This window comes from Aphanomyces astaci, assembly GCF_000520075.1.
Source record: "Aphanomyces astaci strain APO3 unplaced genomic scaffold supercont1.68, whole genome shotgun sequence".
In the NCBI taxonomy this organism is placed as follows: Eukaryota; Oomycota; class Saprolegniomycetes; order Saprolegniales; family Verrucalvaceae; genus Aphanomyces; species Aphanomyces astaci.
Window position 1 is genome coordinate 54105 of NW_009798331.1, and position 13927 is coordinate 68031.

General features: G+C 48.1%; 7 protein-coding genes across 7 annotated transcripts; 2 read left to right on the forward strand and 5 right to left on the reverse strand.

Moving 5' to 3' along the window:
• Positions 1–1319: 1319 nt before the first annotated feature.
• On the reverse strand, positions 1320–1940 carry H257_15230 (hypothetical protein; the record flags this gene model as incomplete). The annotated part of the gene is made up of 1 exon (XM_009843252.1): positions 1320–1940. One exon carries the CDS (start codon positions 1938–1940, stop codon positions 1320–1322), a length of 621 nt encoding a protein of 206 aa, XP_009841554.1.
• A 414-nt stretch (positions 1941–2354) lies between these two features.
• On the reverse strand, positions 2355–2897 carry H257_15231 (hypothetical protein; the record flags this gene model as incomplete). The annotated part of the gene is made up of 1 exon (XM_009843253.1): positions 2355–2897. One exon carries the CDS (start codon positions 2895–2897, stop codon positions 2355–2357), a length of 543 nt encoding a protein of 180 aa, XP_009841555.1.
• Positions 2898–3519: 622 nt separating this feature from the next.
• Positions 3520–5110, reverse strand: H257_15232 (hypothetical protein; the record flags this gene model as incomplete). Its single annotated transcript, XM_009843254.1, has 4 exons — positions 3520–3531; positions 3580–4005; positions 4030–4696; positions 4809–5110. The coding sequence occupies 4 exons, from the start codon at positions 5108–5110 to the stop codon at positions 3520–3522; spliced, it is 1407 nt and encodes a 468-aa protein (XP_009841556.1).
• A 105-nt stretch (positions 5111–5215) lies between these two features.
• On the reverse strand, positions 5216–5810 carry H257_15233 (hypothetical protein; the record flags this gene model as incomplete). The annotated part of the gene is made up of 2 exons (XM_009843255.1): positions 5216–5430; positions 5531–5810. 2 exons carry the CDS (start codon positions 5808–5810, stop codon positions 5216–5218), a joined length of 495 nt encoding a protein of 164 aa, XP_009841557.1.
• A 539-nt stretch (positions 5811–6349) lies between these two features.
• H257_15234 (hypothetical protein) lies at positions 6350–10298 on the forward strand (the record flags this gene model as incomplete). The annotated part of the gene is made up of 7 exons (XM_009843256.1): positions 6350–6662; positions 6763–7302; positions 8028–8109; positions 9393–9624; positions 9692–9843; positions 9967–10171; positions 10230–10298. 7 exons carry the CDS (start codon positions 6350–6352, stop codon positions 10296–10298), a joined length of 1593 nt encoding a protein of 530 aa, XP_009841558.1.
• Positions 10299–10551: 253 nt separating this feature from the next.
• Positions 10552–11232, reverse strand: H257_15235 (hypothetical protein; the record flags this gene model as incomplete). The annotated part of the gene is made up of 3 exons (XM_009843257.1): positions 10552–10824; positions 10900–11139; positions 11209–11232. The coding sequence occupies 3 exons, from the start codon at positions 11230–11232 to the stop codon at positions 10552–10554; spliced, it is 537 nt and encodes a 178-aa protein (XP_009841559.1).
• A 508-nt stretch (positions 11233–11740) lies between these two features.
• H257_15236 (hypothetical protein) lies at positions 11741–12435 on the forward strand (the record flags this gene model as incomplete). Its single annotated transcript, XM_009843258.1, has 2 exons — positions 11741–12082; positions 12109–12435. The coding sequence occupies 2 exons, from the start codon at positions 11741–11743 to the stop codon at positions 12433–12435; spliced, it is 669 nt and encodes a 222-aa protein (XP_009841560.1).
• Between the last annotated feature and the right edge of the window lie 1492 nt (positions 12436–13927).

Below are 13927 nucleotides of genomic sequence, written 5' to 3' on the forward strand. Positions count from 1 at the left end.
TAATGTTTTTTCTCTACGGCTTCTTCAACGGCCTTGCCCGTTAATGGTGCGACAATCTTTAGCTTGTTCGACAGCCTTGCCATCGTTTTGTTAACGATGCGATAAGCTGTATTCTTGGTCGGCAACCTTGCCATCGTTATAGGCCAGCTTAGCACGCTCGTCCAACATGTCATGATCTCCGCCACGCTTTCGCTTACGATTCGACGTAGCGTCACTAGTACCACACCAAGTACCTCCGACCTCGACCATACCGACATCACCACACACATATACTAGTCTACCTCGGCCGTTTCTGGGCCAATTTCGCTCACTCTTCGACTAGTCCCACCGCTCATGGATGCCCCAACAGGTAGGACTAGTCCCGCATACACAGCAACGACTCTACGCCACCATACGCGTGCCAAGCACCTCCAACCTCCAACCAAGGCACTTGAATAATTTCTGGGTGGATATACTCTAATCGTACTGGTTGATGCATTTTCAAAAAACAAATTCATTGGTGGATGCAATTGTGGATGCGTTGGATGCAGGTATTATTTTGATGGATGCAGGGGAATAAGTTTAGATGTTTGAGCTATTTCTGTTAATAGACCATATTGCACTAAGTATCACATCGATGAACACATGGATACGTTATATCTGTTGGCTGGTTTACGTTCGGCACTACCCCACCACTTGCCTACGTTATCCTCGCTCACCTACTACAGTATTACCTACCTACCGCTCATCGACGTTTACATGTGCCAACCGAATATGCCATTCATCCATGAAGCTAAATTGGTAATTTAGCATGTACAAGTGTTTTGATTGGCTACTGTGTGTGAAAAGGTATTCCCAGTCAGAAATTCTGACAGAATATAGTATCGTCAAGAATTTCCCAATATAAGCAGATCGAAAGGCTCCAGGTACGAACTTTACAGGAAATTTCACGTAGCAAAATCACAATACGGTAACGCATCGAATTCTCGAACAGAATCAATTTCTCGGACATAATCCGGACGTGTGGACCGCCCTGCGATTCGCAGTTTGGTGGCTAAGCCAATGAATCACACGAATAGTACGATAAAGCCAGCATATTTTGGCCAATGAAGCTTCTTATTCTGAACATCAAGCTGTAATTTAAAAAAGATATAACCCATTGTCGTGCGATTCGCAGTGTAGTAACAAAAAATTCCAGCCAATAGTTATTGGGCTCATCTCAAAGTATTGTACTCGCTTCAACTTTTGCGTGAGAATTGCCTTGGGATCCGACGGAAAAGACAACTTGTCACATCACGAGGTAATCTTATGTCATGCATGAAAACGTGAACTTATCATATTCATGATCTTGTTTCCTCCTTCGAGCGGCGCAACGACAAGATCGTCGGCGGTGCAACAACTTGCGCGACTTCCTCCGGCGTAGGGACGGCATCCACTTCGGCTATTTGAGACGGCGCGGGCACGGCACCGGCTTCGGGCGACGCAGCAGATGTCGCATCTTCAAGTGCGTTGGCATCTTCCACAATGATAGGCATGTCCCATCCACCGTTGCGGGTTGATGGTGGTGATAGACCCCATGCGGCGTTTCGAGGTTGCACTTGGCTGCGGTCATTTGTATTGGCGGGCGAGTGTGGGCGGTGGCCGCGGTCATTTTGACGCGAAGGAGACCGGGGACGGCCGCCGCCTGGACCACCACGGCCAGATAACGAGTAGTCCGCGTTGCGGCGGTCGTTGTAATACGGTCGGTCTTTACGGCGGTCATCGTAGTAGGGTCGGTCGTTGCGGTTGCTGGACAGACGATCCTCGTACACTTGGAAGCGGTGCTGCACTGATGCCTCGCGTTGGCGGCGACGTCGCTGAGTTGCCGTTTCACGACACGACGGATCGGGCGCCGCCACCATCTGCACCGCCCCAGCGGCGATGGCCGTGAAGGCCATGCTGCAAAGGAATTGCATGGACATGTTCGTGTTTGTCATAGCTAACCAGGGAGAAAATGGAAAGAGGCAAGACCATTCAAATTTGTTTATACGGCAGTTGAGAGACTGTACGTGAGGAAACTCAACGATTGGTAGAAAAGGTTTGCGCGTTAGGTTTGTTTGACTTGTTGGGATCTAATATTCAACTGCTCCTGCAGCTCAGTGGTATGTCGTTGGGTTGGGAAGCGAAAGGTACCGGGTTCAATCTCCGCGGGTTACCTTTACAGTTATCATTTTTTGTTGAATTTTCAGGTTAGGTTTATACATCTATTGACTTGTACAAATGAAAAATTCAACTGCTCCAGTAGCTCAGTGGTATGTCGTTGTGCTTAGAAGCGAAAGGTCTAGGGTTCAATCCCAGTTGTGTAACTTTGCAGTTATGTTTTTTATTGTTCAACTTTATGATCCGATCGCGCGATTTTCATGTTTGATCGGCGGCTTACAGCTCTTAAGTAAAATGGGAGTCTTCTTCGCGCTGCTCGCCTTGTGTTCCATCACACTATGCTTCTTCAATCTGTACAGTTTGTTGCCTCGATCCATCTTGCCGTCCTTCTTGAAAAGGCCCTTCGGGTGATAGAACGAGTGAAATTTGTCCCAGCAGGACCACGCGGCATGGAGGCAGACGTGCGCCGGGACTTGCTGGTCGCTTGGCACGTAGGCCTTTGTACATAAGTACACTTTGTGCACGTCGCACCACTGCGTCTTGATGAGTTCTTTGTTCCGCTCGAAGTAGCAAACGACACAGTAACTGCGCATACGCTGGTCGTACGACACTACCGTTTGCTTGTCCGTCGCCCGACAAGTGATGGAGGGCGTTGGCGGCTGCCGAAGAGAAGCGTCGCGCATCAGAGCAGCTGCTTTGTCTTCGGCTGCCACCTTGTCGGCCGCCGCATTTTTGAGAACCTTCGCAGTCTGAGTCATTGGTACGTTGGCGTACTCCATTGGTATTTGGGTCTCCGAAAACCTACGAGTGTGTGAGGAAGCAACGTAGCATAGAGGATAACTTACAATGTTCAATCCGTTTCAAATAGCATTTGGTTCGCGAGCTTTTTTGGAAATGCAAGTGCGAGTCGCGTCGATTCACTGGTGTGCAAACCCGAGCTTATTGTACCAGTGCTTGAAACTTGCACCCGACGCGATCGATAACCGTTCGCGGAGTTGATAGTGGGGTCCACATCTTGTATGTACTTGTTGTACAGACCCACGAGTGATAGGATTCTTGTTGGCGAGTTTCACTAAGGGTTGGTTAAATTTAGCATGAGATACCATGATGTAGCCACGTACCTTCCAATTCGGTGATGGACATACGACTTCGTAGTTGCATCCGCAGTAGATAGCATGTTCACGACTGTGTCGAGCCAGAAAACGGCAATAATGCCAAAAGATGTAGCGACGGACACTAGACTTGAACTGCGCATGACGGACTTGATCTGCTTCTTGTCGAACATGCCGAACCGTGGGTTGTGCGCTCTGTTGCTTCGAACCGTTCCTCGGCAATACATGCCCATCTTGAGCAGCGTCAAACACAACTGCACTGACGAGCACCAGTTGTCCATGTTGATCACTATATGTGAGCCTACAACGAATGCATAAGACTACATGCATGACATAATAACAACTGTACCTTCCCATTGTCGATGTCGTGTTGTCGCCATACGCTTGGCTTGACTTCACCCCGCAGGTGTTCCGCGCCATAGTCTGGGTCAACCTTGCTATCATCGCCGCCGCCGTAATCGTCGTCGTCTGGTTCGTCGAAGTTGCGGGCAGCCTTGGAGTGGATCTTGAATGCAAAGACATACAACGTAGTTGCACACGCCCCCGTGTAAATGCGGAAGTGGTACTTGCCCAAAGGTTTTTCGGGATTGTAGACGATAAGCGCACGCGCATAACTTGAACGACACGGAATGCATGCTTCGTCCACGCTGATCTCGCGGCCGGCCACGATGAAGTTCTTGAACGATGCCTTCAACAGGTTGATGAGTGGCCTAATGCGCCAAAGTGGGTCTGCGGGCTCGACCACGTCGTTGAATGTGATGCACGCCCACAATTGCTTGAATCAGTCGATCGGCATGACGCGGCCGAAGTTCTCCATCAGCGGCATGAGGAACGACATACTCGGCTTGGACCAATACAGACTGTACTCACCACCTTTCACGACACTCATCATGATAAGCAGGCCCACAAACTTCATGACTTCCACCAGCTCGATGCTTTTCTTGAACTCGCGCCCACCTACGTAGCCCTTCGGATGCGCTGCTTGCAGCGCCAAGGCCTTCCAAAACTCCAGCGGCATGAACGCCAGGAAACCTTTGACGGGGACCTTGAATAGATGCTTGAACTCTTCCGAAATGCGCAACTCGTCGACGGGCGTGTCGTCCTTGTTGTCTTCGTGTTCGTAGAGGTATGTAAGCCCGGCGTAATGTCCTCCGCACGTCCATTCCACGTCTTCGAGTCCTTCAATGTCTTCTGTCGCGTCGTAGTGCCCGTACTTCTTCCAACCACGGTCCACATACTCGGACCACTCGTCCCCGCTGCCGTCGTCGTCTTGCGGCGCCAAACTGCCGTCGTTGGTTTCTTCGTCACTCTTGGTCTCTTCGTCGAATGAACTGTTCGCAAGGAACTTCTTGTCCCACTCAGTCAGGTCGTGCGACTCGTCCTCGGCTTGAACAAGGAGATTTGCAGGTAACTTCGTCCTGCGTTCATACTTTGGTTCGCCTTCAAAGTCGCAAACTGTTCCACGCCTAGAATGCATAAGAAACATACATGTACATGCAACACACCTTTGTAAAACAGGGCGCAGTAATCCACGGCTCGTCGCGCTGAAACCGTGTGTGATTCCAAGTGATCTTGTACAACGCCACAATAGCCTTGGCCTCGGCTTTCGTGTTCTTGCCCGACGTGTCGATGTCGGGATAGTTCTCGCTGCTAACAACGTAGCGCACTTCGGTCATCACACCACTTAGCATGAATTCTTGGCAATCCGCGTAGAAGGCAAACAGTTTTTTGTCGTTCTTGTGGATTTGCGTCTCTCGTAGCGGCCTGAACGACACGTTCCGAAACATTGTCTCGGATGGAATGGACTTGTGGTCGGGGGTAAACTCGGATACCCCGACTGGGATCGGCGTGACGTCCCCCTCTGATGGCGTTGACGGCATGTTGGCACTTGCCGACGACTTCGGTGGCCGCTCACGCTTCTTCGGTGTAGACTCGCCTTGCACATCTTGCACCTTCGCCTTGTTCCTCGCTCCCTACTGACGTCCTCACTTCTTCGCAGGCGGCGGCACGTCTTGCGCTGATGATGGCACCGCATGCACAGCACACAGTCCTTGACCTTCTTCCGCTTTGGGCCACCCGTTCTTCGCGGTTTTTTCCACGATGCACATATGATGGAACTTGGACGCACGCATGTTGCACTGTCGGAGGGTTGGGCCGTCGTCTGCGCCGCACACTGAACACGTTTCCATGACACCGCAAACTGCAAAATGGTCACCATTGAAAGTTCCCGACCAATAGGGTGCCGTACAGAGTAAAACCCACCAATAACGACGAACTTGTTGTCCCATCGCTTCTTCAACTTGATTGCGTGACCACAACGACTGCAACGTCAAAGATTTGGGCATAGCCTCCGGCCGACTTCAAACAACGGGTCGCGAATGCACACGAAGTCGGCGACGGCGGAAGTCGGGACGGCGCCGGCGGTAACAGGGTCGCGGGAAAGATTTGGGCATAGCCTCCGGCAGACTTCAAACAATGGGTCGCGAATGCACACGGAGTCGGTGGCGGCGTGGTAGTTGGGATGGCGGGGTAGCACTTCGCGTTTTCAACCTTGTTGCACCCAGTGCTGCTTCCGAACATAAGTTCTCCATGCACGGCTTCATCCAGTCCAAGAAGCGGGATATACTAAGCCCCAGTACCGTGACAAAACTGATATACATCAAGACGAACTACAATCTGGACGACGAAGTTGGCGGCAAAGACTACTTAGCCTCAAAACCAGTGACTTTGTATATCGCGATAGACGAATCAATTTACGAATTGACAGCACATAATTTTAAGTTATTTCGTCCTTGGGCAATTACGGAGTCATATGTTATATACAGACCTTCTGGTTAATACCTCACCACATGAGCATAGATACAGTCCTGGAGTGGCTACTAAGTGAAATATTATGCAACCATTGACTTTGGAAATCACTCTGTCACTTCGGAAGTCAATAAAATTATACTTCGAAGTAACTAATACAATAAAGCTATTGAGAAAATACCATGTAATCGCCCAATCAAAACTGAAAAAATCAACACGTCACACAAATTAGCCGCGAAAATGGCAATGCACTTAGCGCGAAAACGCACCACAGACAAGTTTCACAGCGAGCATTTCTCAATTTTCGCTCAATGGTCCCCGTCCCACCCCTACCCCTCGCTGCCGCGCCCTCGTCGCGAACTGCATCCGCGCTAAACAACCGAACCATCGGACAGGCCGTGGACCTCTTGGCAGCGTTGCAAACCTCTCGGCAGTCCAAACGCCTCCGCTACTCTGCATCCCCTCGCGACGATGATGACGACCACGACGACTCACCATCTCCAGTGCTTGACGCTTTTGTTGCCGCTCAAGGCCGCTGTCACCGCGCTCCTTACCAATTTTTCGCAAGCCGAATTCAACACGCTTTGGCACGACCTTCATCCCTTCGTCAACCAGAACTGGAATGTTGGATCCGGTCGTAAATGCAATGTTTCTGGCCGTGACATGCTATTCATGGCACTAACGAGCATGAAACACTGTGGATCCTGGGATGTTGTCGCTGCAGTGTTCAAGGAAAAGACACCCACCTTCGCGAAGCGTGTCACTGGATTCATCTTCGCGATCCACCCATGCTTGATGGGCAAGTTCGTTGACCGCGTACTGTCGATATGGACAATGGAACACCTCAACGAGAAGCACAAACGATTCAAGTACTTTCCCAAGGCGTTATATGCTGTGGATGTAACATTCCAACAAACCAACGCACCATCCGGATCATTTTCCGAGACGATGCGGTACTTCAGCAAGAAGCATGGCCTGTATGGGGTTAAGGTTGAGGCAAGTGTGCTCCCCAATGGCCTCTGCGTGAATGTTACCTCAGCTGTCCCTGGAAGCCATTCGGATATATCCATTTGTCAATCCAACGAGGCATTTCACACCGCGGCAATGAAGGAACGAAGTGATGAGGTAGACATGGTGGATCATGGGATCATGGTCCATTATGTGATGAGTATCCAGACTCCTGGACACTGCTTGGTGACAAGGGGCACCAAGGCCTCCATCGACAATTGCGTCCCATTACGCCGGCGAAACGACCAGTTGGGGGGTTGTTGTGTGCCTCGGACATTGCAATAAATGACAAGATTTCAAGCGATCGTGTCATCGTGGAGAACTTCTTTGGGCGTCTCAAGACTCTTTGGTCAGTTGTCAGCGACAATTATTCGTGGAAGCGTGAACATTACGACGTCTTCTTTCAAACTTGTGTTGCTCTGACGAATGTCCATATTCGTTTTAACCTACGGCGCGACGGAGTTGGAGAAGATTTCAATAGGTACTACAATCGATTGATCTCAATTGGTGAGAGAGTGAAACACAAGAGGGCCAGCACCATTTCCAAGTATCACGAAAAGCGCAAGCATCGAATAGGTATTGTACTTCCTAGTGAGCATGTAGATGTTGCTGCCGATTTTGATAGTGATGATGCAAGCGGTATTTTTGATTAATAGTAGAATACCAGTATCAATTTTTTTGTCGAATAACACTGTTTTACGTTTTTGACTATGAGACTGGTAAATGTTGCAATTAAATATACCGTACTTCGTATGTTAAGAGAAGCCCCCACGTGTATAAATTTATACAAATTTAAAGAGGTTATCCAGTGTATGCTGAAGTTCAAGTTGTGGATGTTAAGAGCGTCATACAAATTTCTAGATATCAATAATTTAGGCATTTCGTGACATAATTATCTGATATTAGAGGTAGTGTTATGTATAGAGGTGAGTCTTTATAGAATTTAGGAGACCATATTGGCTATTTCATTGGTGTCACCAGCGACGTGCAAGTGGCGAGGTGCAAGTGCCGAGGTGCAAGTGCCGAGGGCCATGGCCGCTCTGCACGCGACCAGTCAACAGCGGTATAGTACAAGACAAGCAACTTCATCATTGATTCATTCCTATAGTAGGTTCGGATGCCTCCTGGACTATGATCCCTGGTCTTCTGTCCTCAGCGGTTGTGTTGAGCCGTCACGGTGTTCTCGAGAACAACATGACATCTTACTTTGGTGACCGCGGTGACGGCATCACGCAGTTCCAACGATAACTTCAGTCTACCTTGTGCGCCATATCTTCACGCTCCCCACCATCACATAACCGATAGTACTAGTAACGTTACCGGTACCTTAACCCCTCGTTCATCACACAAGCCGTACATGTAGTAGTAGTCACACACATGTAGTAGTATCGATACAGCACATAAACAGCACTGCTGCAATATAGTGTCGTTAATGTAGTGCTCTAATGCGGTCCATCCTCTCCATTGTCCTCTCATGCACCTGCTGAATATTAGTGAATCATGCTTCCTCTCAAATGGGCTTTCATTTGCCTGTTTGCTTACGCTCCTAGCTCTCAGTTTTTCACTTTGTGCTTCCGTGTGGCTGCCTACCGGTACTAGTTTGACGCTTGCGGCAACGCGGCACGTTGGGTGCACTGTTTGATGGCTGTGACGTTCCCAAGACACCTCTCATTTACAATATATATTTGAATTGAGAGGAATCAATTCCGTGAGGCAAACTTTTGACCATTTACCTCAAAACATTATATATCCACTTTGAGTGATAAATATAGAAAGATGGAGGATGTACCACTTGATGCTCTTAACATCGTGATCTCTTTAACATACGAAGCACGGTAAAGTCACTCTATCGAAAGGAAGTGACTCGGTCAATTGGTTAATCACTCAGTCATTTCGTTAAAATAGTGGCACAAAATTATGGAAGGATTGAATACAATTTGACAGAGTGAGTTTGGAATGAGATGGGTCTATCGACAAACGCTCAGTCATTGGTCAAGAGGTCTACTCATCGGACGAGTATACAAACTCTGAGTAAGAGTTCAATCATAAAATATATATGTTTTACGAAATAAATGTGCTGGATACAATTGGAGATACGAAACACGAAATTTCGTAAACCCAGATAGTGGACATATTAGAGTGATTTTGCTGTTGCAGTTTTCAGTGTGAGATTTCGAGAAAATTCCACAGAAAATTGTGCTGTGCGAAATGTTTTTGCGATAGTAAATTTACCTGTGAGCTGCACTCGCCTCCTATGGACAAAGGAAGCATACTACTGACAGAAGTAGCGTTGCTCCTCGATGCTTCTGAGCCGCAGACGAGGGCGATACAAATTCCTCGAGGCAGGTTTAACCTAGTGGGACAAACTGATGCCACGTGTGACTCCCATTTCCGGTTCAGCAAAGCTGAGATTGAACTGCTTATGGCGTTGCTTGAGATACCCGACCCGATGATCACACCCCAGCGCTGTAATGCCAGTGCTGTGGAGGCTCTCTGCATTCTTCTCAACCGTTTGGCGTGGCCTCACCGCCTCGGGACCATGGTCTTGCTCTTTGGCCGCAGCCGAGAAGCTCTCTCGGTACTTTCAAACGAAGTCATGTGCCACATCTACGATCGCTTCAAGCATCTACTCCGTTGGGACAAAGACCGCCTCAACGCATCATAGATGGAATGTGCTTCAGCCATACACGACAGCGGCGCCCCTCTCGATTGCTGCATCGGTTTCATTGATGGCACTGTCCGTGGCATTTGCCGTCCCGGTAAAGGTGTCCAAAAGACAGCATACAATGGCCACAAGGTACATATGGATAAACCTCACAAGCGTACGAATGCAAATTAATCATTTCTAATTGTAGAGAAAGCATGCATTGAAGTTCCAATCAATCACAACCCCTGATGGCATCATCGTCCATTTATATAGCCCTGAACCAGGGTCCCGACACGATGCGTACTTGCTTGAGCAAAGTGAAATTCTTACCGTTTTGTCGGACGTGCTGGTGACTGACACGAAGCGATATGTCATTTACGGGGATCCGGCGTATGGTGCGAACGATGTCATTGTTTGCGGCTACAAAGGGGCGCGCCTGGACCAATATCAGTCAGCGTTCAACAGTCGCATGAGCACTGTTCGTGTGAGTGTAGAGTGGGGCTTCGGAATTGTCCGAAATCTTTGGACATTTGTAGATCATGCAGATGGTCAAAAACTGTGGGGGCAAGACGTCGGTATGCAGTAGGTTGTTGCTGCTATTTTGACAAATCTTCATACTTGCATTAAAGGCGGAAACCAAGTTTCTGACTACTTCGGTTTACGCCCCCCAAATGCCGAAAAATATCATTACGCCAAGGGTCGCTAGACAGAATAAACTGAGCTCATAAGATATGTTAACCATTTCAACATGAGAAACAACTTCAATTTTTGGTAACTAAAGATTTCAGCACTTCAAGAGTTCCCTGTAGAAACTCTAACTGAGCCTCCCGTTCACGTCGCTCTAAGGCAAACCGCGCCTCACGCTCCGTTTTGTCGAGTTCGGACCTCCTCGGCCTTGATTTCGTTGGCTTTGGCCACCATCTCGACCAGAGAAGCAACAACTACACCCGCCTCCGCCACCCTATGTGAACTGCCGCGGCTCTGTCTCTTGTTTGGTGGCGCGTCCTCGCACCCGTCAACTTCGACCACCTCGAACGACTTCCTTTTCATGGTTGACATCGCCGCGTCGCGAATCTTCTCACCATTCGTTTCGTGTCGCTCGTTCTGTTTCGCCTTTTCCTCCTTGTCCGTCTGCTTTCGAATCGATCAGCATCAACCTAAAAAAGTAGGATAACGATTAACACCGTATTCCATGACGAGTCATACCAAGTCGTGGATATCCTGGAGTAGCTGCGCGCGTTCCTCGTACTCTTCGTCCGTCCCAGATACGCGGAGCGCGGCCATACTGTCGGCATGAAACGCCGTCATCAGGTCGTCAAATCGTTTTCGCGTGGCGTTCACTGTGATTCCAACTCCATGGAGGCGCTGGAGATGCTCTGTTACTTTCGTCCATCGCTTGCGGACCTCTCCGTGGGGTGCTTCGTAGGGCCGAACGTGTATGACCTCCTTCAGCAACTCAACATCCGTGCAACCCTTAAAGCGGAATGCAGTTTTGCGTCGTTGGCTTGCCTGTACCTCGGACTCATTATCCTCTTCCATTGTACAATGGTCAATGTTCCTCACAGCGAATTTTGTTGTCTCTGTGAGGAGTAATGACGACGAAATTTCTGGAACAAATTTCATTGTGTGACACCCAAGTGATTTTCTCAGAGGTAAATTTACTTACTGTTAGCAAAATCACTCTATTTAGATGTGATATTTCTATGCCAAAATTATATCCAGAGATATACTAGTACAGGGTTTTACGAAATCGAGTATCCGGACACAGTTTCAGAATCTTAACACAGCAATGCCATAGACCAAACGCAAGGCCCCAGCGGCGCCGGCCACCGAGGACATACTCTGGTCCGCGGTAAAACTCGGTCAGGGCAACTCTACAAAAATTAAATAATTTTGTAATTGTGCCGAAGTAGAACACCCTTCATGGATTGGTTAAATCAAATTGTAATAAACCAACCAATCACAAACAAGATTGTCTGTAGTTGGCTGGATTCAAATGTTTAAAAGCAACACAACCTGCCACGCAGTCCTCTCAATCACTTTCGAAATGGAGCAACGCAAACGACACCAGCTTCGATACACCAACGGACAACGGAAGGCCCTCCTCCAAGAGTTTCACGAAGCCAACGAAACAAGCGAGCAAAAGTTCTGCCGCGACAAGCATCTTGCCTACTCGACATGGCAAGGGTGGCGACTGAAGGAAGACAAGATCATGTCGAACAAGAGGCACAACCGCCTTGCCGCATTGGGCGGCCAAGGGCACACGACACTCATACCGTTCAAGGACGAGCTGCTCGCATACATGCGCGATCGCCGCGGCACCGAGCGATACATCCGAGCATTCCACCTCATGCAGTGGGTCAAGAGGAACAAGCGAGAATGGCTCACGGTGTACCTGCTCACAAAAAAAACGAGGCGGTGGCGTACAAATCGTTTCGTTGCCTACTCCTGCGCTTCGCATACCGCAACCGCTTTCGTCATCGAATTCCATGCATCAGCAAGGCCACTCAACAAGTCTTGGACGAGGTGTGGCTTGGCTACGCCGCTACGTTTTGGAACAAGTGCGGTCACTACGACAAAAAACACATCCTGAACATCGACGAGACATCTGTCTGTTTTGACATGCCTCCGGGAAAGATATTGGCTGAAATCGGTCAGTCGAGCAAGGTGTCAGATGGCGAGAAGCACTCGTGCCCTTTGTTGTGCACCATACCACCAGCTCCCACAACAGAGTCATTATAATAGGCTACCTGCGCCACGTCCCGCGACATGGGCGATTCCACGAAATCTTCTCTGGGGCTTACTCAACGATGATTCTGTCTCATTTCTCGTATAGTATGGCTATAAATTACCTAGTTATTGGGTTTGCGGGGACTACTGAAGCCTGAATGCACAGAAAGCTCTCCTATGGTCAAGTGCGGTGCTCCACTGGAAGACTTCCACGGTCCTTGGCTGCAAACTACATACATACAGTAGTGATATCATATTAACGTGTGATTGTCCTTACATACCGGTAGGTAAATAAAGATAATCTATCAAATCAAACTGCATTATGATTGGAAATCCAAGGATGCGGCACGGGAGTGGCGCCTTCTCGCGCAAGGCAAGGCGCATGGATGACACCGACTACAGTAAAGTAGCCTATAGTGTACACTTTAAAACTTGCGCTGAGCTCTGGCGTACCTGAGAGTGTCGTCCATCGTCTCGTCTTGGCCAAACGCTTCTATTGGAAAGAAAAGATAGCGAAGTTAGCAAGTGTAGACTACCTGTACACAAGATGACATACAACCTTGATTTACATGCGTATCATTCATCGTTCTTGTGTGCGCGGATCCAGCAGAGTCAAAGTGTGTGGCAAATACAAATAACGTTACCTATATCGCTGCAAGCGAAAGATAAGATTATAAGGGTTTACATTTCGTAAATCCCTCATTATCTCTACTGTCCGTTTGGGCGGAAGGAATGCAAGAATGGTTTCTCCCATAACTTTTACCCTAGGAGGTATTTCGTCGATCCAAAGGTATATTTGAATTCAGGAGTTTAACGTGCAGTCCGTGAGGGGTTTTATATTGCCTGGAAATGAATACAACTCCACCAGGTTTGAAATGAAGTTTCAGCACCTAATGGAACGTACTTAATGCAAACGCATTTTTAAAACAGGTACATCGGAGTATACTATACTTGAGTCTTAAAATAAAATAAAAGTTAAATAATCTATAGTATTACTATATCAGAGGTACAAATTATTAAAAGTATTGAGCAAATCTAACTATTTAAATAGTCTACTTCATTAAAATACTACGTTTCATCGCTGGAATCGTTGCTTGCGAACGCAGAGCATAGTTTTGTAGTTGGGCCTTGAAGCTTCTGCAAGCAGAATATGTGATCGAAGACATTAAAAAAAACTGCGTTAAAATCGGCCCAGTGGAAAATTTCTTTGCATTCGACTCGCCCAAACGGACAGTAAGTAAAAACTGGTATATATATAAACTATTAAACCTAATACTGTATCTATTTTTCCAAAAAGTGGTCTTAACAACTGTGGTCCATTAGTAGGGGAGGGGGTCGTTGTCAAATAGGGAAATATAGTAGGGCAGCCAGTATGAATATTTCCATAAGTATGATTTCATATTTGGTCGTCTTCCCTACTACCGGTACCACTAGTAGTATTCCATTGTATTTTTCTGAAGCCAGGCTTCATGCATACGGCTCTTGGTGTCTTGGGGTTGCGTGT